This window comes from Spea bombifrons, chromosome 12 (assembly GCF_027358695.1).
Source record: "Spea bombifrons isolate aSpeBom1 chromosome 12, aSpeBom1.2.pri, whole genome shotgun sequence".
Taxonomy (NCBI): domain Eukaryota; kingdom Metazoa; phylum Chordata; class Amphibia; order Anura; family Pelobatidae; genus Spea; species Spea bombifrons.
In genome coordinates this window covers 4,390,263-4,400,802 of record NC_071098.1, presented here as the reverse complement: position 1 = coordinate 4,400,802, position 10,540 = coordinate 4,390,263, and the positions used below count along the sequence as shown (strand labels likewise).

The 10,540-nt window shown below is 41.2% G+C and overlaps 1 protein-coding gene across 1 annotated transcript; it reads right to left on the bottom strand.

The window, feature by feature from the left end:
* Positions 1–1,641: 1,641 nt before the first annotated feature.
* On the bottom strand, positions 1,642–10,242 carry CLDN19 (claudin 19). The gene is made up of 5 exons (XM_053452327.1): positions 9,889–10,242; positions 6,450–6,614; positions 5,803–5,887; positions 4,033–4,182; positions 1,642–2,232 (listed from the first exon to the last, which is right to left on the bottom strand). Exons 1-5 carry the CDS (start codon positions 10,109–10,111, stop codon positions 2,190–2,192), a joined length of 666 nt encoding a protein of 221 aa, XP_053308302.1. The 5' UTR covers positions 10,112–10,242; the 3' UTR covers positions 1,642–2,189.
* Positions 10,243–10,540: the final 298 nt, after the last annotated feature.

Below are 10,540 nucleotides of genomic sequence, written 5' to 3'. Positions count from 1 at the left end.
GACCAAGTAAATGGCCGCCCCGGAGGAATGAATTGCATCACGTTCCTGTTTATCATAAATATATCTGGGAATAATGCTCGTGTCTCCAATAAAACACAAAATGGCGGAAGATAATCCACTGAAAACTCTTTAATCGGAGTCAAGAAAGATTTTTTTTGTCTCAGTGGGTTTTTTTTTTTTTGCCTTTTTCTGGACCAACTAATATGGGTTTGCGGAATGGTTGAACTTGTCGGGCTAAATGCCATTTTTTAACCTAATTATCTATATAACTCCATGACTGTCAAAGTTCTGTGCCATGTCCCGAGATAATAATCGGGGTAATCCCGGCGCTTGGCACGCGGGGCAGATTTTTTTAGGACTATGTCTGAACGGACAATGGACGATTCTTCTTGGCTCCCGATATAAAGTCATCTCCCCGGCAGAACGTCGTGAGCGTCTCCTCGCTTCTCCCCTTAATATGAAATGAAATCGTCGGTGCCGGGTTTATTATTTCGTCTACAGGTGAAGAAAGTTATTTGTAATATAAATCACACGACGCCGGCATCCCCCGGGACGGGCAAATCATTTATCCAAGAGGAGTTCTCCGGGTTTCATTGATGCAGAATGTAATAATGCGGAAGGCGTAGCTGATTGGCGGGGGATGGGTTTTGCTTTAATTAAGAGTTTCGGAGTTTTGGGGCAGTTTTGGGCTCCCCATGGAGCCTGTCTTTGTTAGCGTGTCACGTCAGTGGTCTTCAGGTTAATGCAAGGCGAAGGGTCCCATTTTCTCGATAGGGAGTAGACTTTGATGGTGGGACCTGGAAATGACTCAATCATTGCTGCTTGGATGGCTCTTCACCGGACAAAGATTTCTTACTGTATTCCAGACAGGGTATCAGCTTCTGCCCCAAACACTTATTAACAAATGCCCTGGACGGGGCCGAATGGTTATTATCTGCCGTCAAATAACATGTCTCTATGTTCAAAGAATAGGCTCTTCAACTCCAGAAGACAAAACAGATGTCCTCCATCGTCAGAACCGAATAGTCAAAGTTAAGACCCGCTTGGGTCTTTGGTATACCCTTAAGACATGGTATTCACAAAGACCTAAACTGGTTCTATATTCAGCCAGACTGCCTGGGCAAGGAAAGCTGCCACCACTCAACCCAGGGGGCAAGTCCACAGAATGGCCCAGTAATGTAGTCTTCACAACAACATTTGGCAGACATCATGCCCAGTGGGCACTTTCCGGGCTTGTCATGCCCTCCTTCAGCAAAAGGGAGAACATGTAAAGCACATGTAAGGAGCACAGAAGGGATCCTATCTGGGGAAAATCTTTGTAATACTGGACACCCCGGTGGCTGTATGTGGTATTGCAATTAACAAGAAAAAACTTCCCAGACAGTTGCCCCAAATCTTCACATCAGAGCAACCCAGGGGGCAATTCCCCCAACCTTGCACCATCGCCAGCCCTCCCCGTTGTGTGGAATTTCTATTTTATTAAACCTTTTTTTAATCTTGTTTTTCACACGTCTGGTTTACTTGTTATTTGCTTATTATTATTATTAATATTATTATTATTATTATTATTATGTCATCATATAACATTGCAGCAATTGCACGATATGAATACTTTACGTGTCTAAAAATTGAAATGAAACGTTTTTTGGGTTTTTTTTTTTGGATTTTTATTAGTCAACAAGTTACAAGATTCTAAATCCATAATGTAGAAATGATCTGAAAAAGTCATGTAAGTCATAGCGTTATTTAAATGAGAAGCTCCATGTATAACAAACCCCCCCTCCTGTATTCATCCACAATGTATCGCTCGCATCGATACAAAAGTTAGTCGTGTTAAAAAAAATATCAGACTCCCGCGCGTCTTCTAATATGAAACAGGAATTAATAAATTAGCCGTATAAAAATCATAAAAAAAGAATGCAGAAGAGATTGTGCCAATCAGGTCACATCTTCCAATATTTCCAGCGGAAATACTTGGTTCCTCCCCGTTTATTAAAGCTTATTGCAGACTACCGGGGGCATTCATACAAGCTTGGCTGGCCTGGCAGTCCTTGCAAAAGCAACAGGCTTCACACACACTGAACACATCTGAATCCTGATTCGCATTCCTCTCCATTGCCCTTTCAGCAGAAAATGATCAGCTCTCTCCAGAAGCTGATAGTTCGTGCGAATCTGGTCGAGTCCTGGGATTAACTCGCTTCTTCTTTTCTCTTGGTAGGAAGTTTTGGAGTTCTATATAAAACAATAAATTAATTTAAAAAAAATCTGTATGCAAATAAAAATGGTAACATTATATCTGGATGAAGATTTTCAAAATATTTATTTATAGAGTAATTTATAAAAATTATGAGGAAAGGCAAAGGGGTCTCGATATCTCTGGCTTGGGGGACAGAATAGAGAGAAAATAAAGAGAGAATAGGAAAGAAGAGAGAGAGAGAAGAGAGAGAGAGAAGAGAGAGGGGGGATGGGATAGAAACATTTAAATATATAAAGGTACGGGTGGGGGGATTTATTTTAAAGTAGGAGAAATGTTAGAAAAAGAGACCAGAATCTAAAACTAGAAGGTCAGAGGCTTAGATGGAATGTAAGCAAGTTTCACTTTATTCAGAGGGTGGTAGATAAGTGGAACAGCTTCCCAGCAGAGGTGGTAGAGGGTAATACAGTGAGGGTATTAAACATACATGGGATAGACATACGGCTCCTGAATCTAAGACGAGACCAACGACTGATTAAGGTTTGAGTCTTTACAGCAGGAGAAACGGGCGACTAGACGAGGGCCGGATGGGGGCCGATCTGCCGGCAGATTCTATGTTTACTTTGAAACACTTTTTTCGTGTTACGTTGGCAGTGTGCGCAGCGCTGCACCAAATGTTCCCCGGTGGATCGGTCTGAAACCTGTTCTTTGTGAATTGGCACAGATCCTGTTATTTGCGGTTATTCGTCTGTAATAATGGCCGTCGTGAGACGATATTACCGAGTGACCGTACCGGGGGCAATAACCGGCTTTGCGGAGTCCACGAGGTTCTAGAAGCTTAGTCACAGACGCCGGGGATCTGCCTGCGGAACGTCTCGGCCGAATGTTCTAACTTGGACGTTCTGTATGGGGAATTCTCCGGCTTAATGATTCTCCGTTCTCTGACTTCCCCTCTCGTGCGCCGTTAATCAGGTTTTAAAAAATGCATGAAATTCCTGCATAACATTTTCTTAAATTGCCTTTTTTTTTTTTTCTTGTTGGTCGCACGGTTCTAAAATCTAAAAACCCTCCAACAATTAGGAAAGGAACGAGGCGTCCGTCATACCGTCCGGAGATGTAACTAATATATTTTTCATATAAAAAATATGTATTTTCCCCGGTAACCCCAAAACCAGGGAAAATATCTGATCCGCGTTGGGAAGGGGGGGGGGTTGCGCCCCATTCACCATTCTATTATATTCGAGAAAACCATTAAATGAATCCACTCTGAATTAACCCTTCATCAACCACTTCGACATATGGGCGTACTTCTGTACGCGGGGAAGCTACTTAAAGAGTTATTCTTTCATGGCCCGCCGTGTCTAATCAAAATAAAATTATCCTAAAGACTCCGGGACAATATCAATGGAATCCGCTTGGCTCGGCGGTAAATTCTATGTCTCAACTGCCCTTACTGTAGAATAATCCCCCTTCTGTGCTGAACTGCGACACAACGGTGCTCCGTCCACCTGTGCTCGCGTTGAGGAGATCTGGAAACTGACCTCTAGACCACCAAGACCCCCTTCCCTCCCTTCATTCTTCCGGAGGACTCTCCGTGTCCGGTGGCTCCAGACCGGCTCGCATGCCGCCCGGCGCCCCTATTTGTTAGTATTTAAGATTAAAATATACTCTGAAAAAAAATATATCTTGCGCTATTGATTAAAAAAAAAAAAAATTAAAACGATTGTTAAACATATAGATTTATTTACAAAAAAATAATAAAAAGAATGGGTGTTATTATTTGAAGCAGGCCACCTGCAGACGCTGGCGGTTAGCTACGGGCTGTGAGTTAGACGTACTCTCTAGTCGTGGCGGACGGCTGCGACTGTCTGTAGTACTGCTGCCCTCTTCTTTGTTCATTGGGGCACGAGCAGCAAAGGAAAGACCCTCCGAGCATCGTGAGGCTGGCAGCGGCCCATCCGACAAATAAAGCTGAGCCAAATTCGTACCTAAAACACAAAAAAATAAGGTTTGTGGGGTAAGACGGGGGGGGGGGGGCGGGGGTGTCACTGGTCAGTCCTACCGGCACATTATTATATTTCTATAATATATCAAATAAAATGTATCATAAATCATTAAACAAAGTTAGTTTAGTTACATGACATATATTATCTTATTCAAATTACTTTTATAACTTTATATAATTATACATAAATATATTTCCACTATTAATGAAATGATAAATAACTAATAACAATAATAATTTAATTTAGTGATAATATATGATTATTAATGAAACGTAATCGGCTCCTTTATAAAATCCCAGTCTTGGAATCCAGTGACATCATCCACAACGGCTGCAGACGTGAGCTGGGGTGAGCGAAGGTTTCCACAAAAAAAACAAAAGCCCAGACTGAGGAGACCTAGAATTATTTTTATATATTTTTATGTACTTAGAAAATAACTCCTTGACCGATCAATATAAATACGTAACGTTCAAACCAAACGCTCTTCAAATGAGTTGCCAGTAATGTTGATGGTCAGAATTCCAACAATTAATGTGCAAAAATAACCAAATAACATTACAGAGATTATTTTTTAGATTTTGTAGGTGAATTGTGGTTCTGAAGGCCATTTCTCTGTCACAAGGGCCGTGTTGGTCAACCAGTGATGGGACGGGGGAGATATCGCACCCATTGAGCTAGACATTGGTCAACCAAGCCTTTCTTGGTGGAGAACATGAAAGAACATCACTTGGCTGCCATCGCATACGGCCGCTGGGTGGTGATGCCGCCGGCTGGCGCTACTTTAATACTTTTTTTAAAAATGTTATATGGCAAGCTGGATCGGCTATTAAATGAAAAAAAAAATTTGTATTAAAGCAGCGCCGGTCGGCGGCATCAGCACCCAGCGGCCGTATGCGATGGCCGCCAAGTGATGGGAGCAGCGTGAGGGGTGAAAGCTCCGCCCTCTCGCACTCACCTTTCACCCCTCACGCTGCTCCCATCACTATGCGGCCATCAGATTGTTGGAAATCGAATCTAAACGGCCGCTGGGTGCTGATGCTGCCGGCCGGCGCTACTTTAATACTTTATTTATTTATTTTTAATATGGCAAGCCGATCCGGCGTATTAAATAAATAAAAAAAGTATTAAAGTAGCTCCGGCCGGTGGCATCAGCACCCAGCGGCCGTTTAGATCGGTTTTCCAGCAGTCTGATGGCCGCATAGTGATGGGAGCAGCGTGAGGGGTGAAAGGTGAGTGCGAGGGGGCGGAGCCACTTCACTTGACTTGCCCCCCAGGCCTTAGGGTGCCAGCTCTCCCCTGCTCTGGACCATCGATTTTGGACAGTTGGCCGTTATCAGAAGGTGTTCAGGAGAACTAGAGCTACATTGTGACGAGTGCGGCCACCACCGGCCAATTCTATTGACATGTCATAACATTTTCAGACATATCCCAGGTTTATTAACTAGTAGGACCCTACAATTTATATATATACTTTGGGCTGCATGCCCCCGGACACACGTTAACACTTTACGCGTGTTACAGGCCTACTATGAACAAAAAACAAATAATGGAATGCGGTCGTAAGCAACATTCTAAACAAACTAACAAAAGAACACCACATACCGAGCGTTGACCGGTGTATTGGGATTGAAGAAGTCATGGGTGACTTGCGTGGCGTACCACGAAACAGCTATTAATGTACAAAGACCTGAAAAACAAAGAAAGAGAGAAAAAATATTAGAGATCCGCCTTATAGAAACATTTCCTCTATAATAATAATAATTGGGATTATTATTCTCTGGAGTTTATTAACCCATTAGTGCGAAGTCCAGTTTTAGAATAAAAATGAATAAAAACGCTCCGCTTTTTTTCGCAACTTACTTTACCGTTCCTTAAAGAATGCAAAGAAATATTAATATTTTTAGTCTAGAAACTAGTATTTAGGTTAAAACCTTTAACTGTTTAAGTGCCAGATGTGGAGCAATATGGCGTTGAGTGCTTTAGCGATAATTACCTGTTGGGACTTATTTTAACCTGATTTCCGTTATTTTGTTACTTTTGTAGAACACCGTGATGCACTCTTACACCACAAATCCTTTGCCCTCCTAGGGAAGGAGACAGCGGAGCGGAATGGACAGAGAGGAGAAGAGGGTTTTGGGTATCAGGGAGGGACAGCTGCTCCAAAACGAGGTAGAATTGGCCGATATAACCAGGAAATTTGTTTATTAAATAATAAAGATCGCTCCTAACGTCTTCTAAGCGTTCGTTACCTGCCAGCACGAAGAGGACCCCGCCAGACACAGCGATTCTGCTTTTAATAATTGGATTATTGTCTCCGACTTTTGTACATTTCATCCCCACAACGCTGATAATCATGCCGATAAAACCTAAAAGCATGGCGACCACCATGAGCGCTCGCGTGGACTGGATGTGACCTGCAAAAAAAAAAAATGAAAATAGAAAAAATAGATACATTTTATTAAAACAAACTATCACGCCCGAGAAAAAACCATTTCCAACGTTTTAGTAATTTTATAAAATATACAATTTTTTAGGTTTTTTTTTTTCAGTTTTTTATTTTCTGGCTGGGCAATCATTTGAGTTCCTCCAAAATGGGCAAAATCAGCTGATTCTATGAACATTTTCCATAATTTCCCATTATCTGGAATATAACTATATATTTTAAACATGAGCTTTTAGCACTAGCGGGTAAAGTTATGATTATGAGCCAAAAATCACACGTTTGGTCCCCAAATGGATTAATAGATCCTAACGTCACAAGGTACGCTGACCGCCATGCTACTTATCAGCGATATCTCCGCCGGAGGAAATATTTTAGGAATGTGCTAATTTTACCAGAACGCCGCTAATTTTTTATGCTTGCCAACTTCAAAAAAGGGTTTTATAGCAGAAATGGATTTGGTCTCCGTATAAAGCAAATTCCTTTGTGTAAAGGCTGAAGGGATGTGAATTAATCTCTTTGTTTTTATAATTCCTCCCTTGCAAAACTTCTTGAACTTTGTCGGAGGAATTTTTTTTTTTTTTTAATGAATTCAGGCACAGATCTGAGAGAGACATTTAGTCTAATTTTGGGGAAAGGACCCCCGGATCACGGAGTAGCAAACTGAGGGATTTAACCCGCCCTGCCCCTGGATTATGTATATAAAATATTAATAAGACGCGCTAAGCCGTACGTTAACCCTGGTAGTTGCTCAAGACGTCACTCAACTCTCCTAGTTAAGGGTTTAATTTCTTATTTGTAGTCAGGGTGGCCCATAGTGAGCGTGGGGAGCGAGCATGAGTGGAAGTTGGCCATGGAGCCCAACGATAGGAAACGTATGTGTCCACACACCGTATGGTCCACAGTAAAGTGCAAACCAGTAGGGCAAAGAGATCATACTGGTTTTATACTAGCAAAGCTGGCGTATTCCAGTTGTGATGAACTAACTGTCTGGTGAGCTGCTCGTGCCCATCGGGTCGACCGGTGTAGGCTTGTGTTGGGCTTGAGTTAGGCTTGAGTTGGGCCTGAGTCCCACTTGACTTTGCTCGGTGCCGTTGGGTGGAGCACGAGCCAAAGCCAAAACTGGAACCAGACCCTACAAGAACATGAAGCCCCCTGTCCAACGGAAAGTCCTAGCCCTGGGTAGTCAATATTTGGTAGAGGAACCCCTTAGAATAAATGAAAAGCACATTGGGTTGGGTTGGGTGCCATACTTCATGTCTGTGTTCTCCAGCTAAATGACTGAAAAAAGCAGGAGGCTCAGCAACTCTCAAAATATCCAAAATATCAAAAGTCTTCTTAACAATAGATGTTTAAATAGCAAATGAAGAATGAACAAACTCGCAATATTTTAAGGGTTGGATCTCTTCAATGTGAACGCTGAACCCTTCCTCTGAATCAAACCATGAAGTACTCCAATCAAGGTTAAAAATATTAATTTTCTGAGCATTTTCTGTGTCTTCCCACCCGGTCCTGGGTTTTAGTGAATACCCCATTGCCATCGTAGTGCTGAAGCTGAGAGGCCTTCTAATGGCTCCAATCAATGGTTGAGGTGCAGACATATAGGTCGGCAAATTATCGATTGCCTTTAGCTATAACATCCTCAGATTTACTGATGATAAAACGACCTAACGTTCTAACACCAGGTCCCACTGATTGGATCAACAATGCAGGTGGGTTGATCTTCTTACATGAGTTCAGGTAGATGATGGTTGAACCACCCGTGGTGCTTTCAGGAGATCCTTTTTTTTTGGTGGAAAGTCTCATTATTTTATTATAAGACAAAAATAAGAAAAAAAATAAAAACCTAACTGGATTCATAAGGATCCTCAAGATACAAATCTAACGGCACAGTATATGTGTGATCCCTCAGAATAACGCATCACTCTGACACCAAACGGTTAATCTTCAGACGCAACATTGTATCAGAGCTACTATTGTTTCATAATAATAATAATTACAATAACAAATAAATAAATAAATAAATAAACAAAGCAATGTCTGTAAAAAGTTTCTGTGCTGTGTAGTTCTATTCATGGTGCTGTAATCATGGCGTGATGTCCACGTGTAATTCATTTCATTCAACAAGTAAAGAAATCTCTACAGAATCACAAACAGGTAACTGATCTTCACAACTGAGCGCAATAAGTGATGAGATCTAATTAATAAATCGTATGGAAGCAAATTCCTATATATCACATATCCATCTATCTATCTATTATCTATCTATCTATCTATCGATCTATCTATCTATCTATCTATCTATCTATCTATCTATCTATCTATCGATCTATCTATCTATCTATCGATCTATCTATCTATCTATCAATCTATCTATCTATCTATCGATCTATCTATCTATCTATCTATCTATCTATCTATCCATCTATCTATCTATCTATCTATCTATCTATCTATCTATCTCTATCTATCTATCTATCTATCTATCTCTATCTATCTATCTATCTATCTATCTATCTATCTATCTATCTATCTATCTATCTATCTCTATCTATCTATCTATCTATCTATCCTTCTATCTATCTATCTATTATCTATCTATCTATCTATCTATCTATCTATCTATCTATCTATCTATCTATCTATCTCTATCTATCTATCTCTATCTATCTATCTATCTATCTATCCTTCTATCTATCTATCTATCTATCTATCTATCTATCTATCTATCTATCTATCCTTCTATCTATCTATCTATCATCTATCTATCTATCTATCTATCTATCTATCTATCTATCTATCTATCCATCTGTCTATCCATCTATCCTTCTATCTATCTATCTATCTATCTATCTATCTATCTATCTATCTATCTATCTATCTATCTATCTATCTATCTATCTATCTTTCCATCCATCTATCTATCTATCTATCTATCTATCTATCTATCTATCTATCTATCTATCTATCTATCTATCTATCTATCTATCTATCTATCTATCTATCCATCTATTAATCTATCTAATTATCAATCTATCTATCTATCTATCTATCTATCGATCTATCATCTATCTATCTATCTAATTATCAATCTATTTATCTATCCATATCTCTATAGCTATCTATCATCTCTGCATTTATCAATCAATTGGCTGGAGCCGGGGTATCTCTGGGTTGCCATGGGGATTGCACCAAATGACATACGTGTATGTGGGCACATATGATATAAGACGTGACGAGGTACATACCGTCCAGGGACAGCAGAGAGTCGTAGACCTTGCATTGTACCTGGCCGGTGCTCTGGGAAGCACAGGACATCCACAGCCCCTCGTAGAGTCCCACCGCCGTGATGATGGCGTCCCCCGCGTAGGACGACTGCTTCCACTGGGGTAAAGCCGTGGTGGAGATGATGCCGATCCAGCCCCCCAGGGCAAGGAAGTAGCCAAGAAGCTGGAACCCGGAATTGGCCATAAGTTTTCTTTGATGAATATTTGGCTTCGTCGGCTGAGTTTAGGAGATTGAAGTCCAGAAATATCCGCTTGGTTTTCGGGGGATCTGCGAGCCGGACGCAGGTCACACGATTCTCTCCAACAATTTAAAAGGCACCTTGTCCACAAATCGATGAAAGCGAGTGACCGGGCTTCAGAAGTAGTTGAGGAGAAGGCTGTCCCAGGCTGAGATGTGAAAGGAACAGTAGGGTGTTGAGTGTTTCATGTTCACACTCCAGTGAGTCTCTCTCGAGGGCACTCAGGGGACAAAGCGGTTATCAAGAAGAAAATACACATTAATGTCTTGAGGGGTAAGCAGCTTGGAGAATGCAGGGGGGCCGGTCCTCAGATTAATGGCATTTCATGGAAACTCCCACAGAACAAAGGACGGAACACCAGGACTTTCCATTTA

Coding starts and splice junctions, on each gene's coding strand:
- CLDN19 (XM_053452327.1), bottom strand. CDS start 10,111: ATGGCCAATTCCGGGTTCCAGCTTCTTGGCTACTTCCTTGCCCTGGGG. Junction 5,888..6,449: donor GGTCCTCTTCGTGCTGGCAG/GTAACGAACGCT, acceptor TTTGTTTTTCAG/GTCTTTGTACATTAATAGCT. Junction 2,233..4,032: donor CCGTCCGCCACGACTAGAGA/GTACGTCTAACT, acceptor TGTTTTATATAG/AACTCCAAAACTTCCTACCA.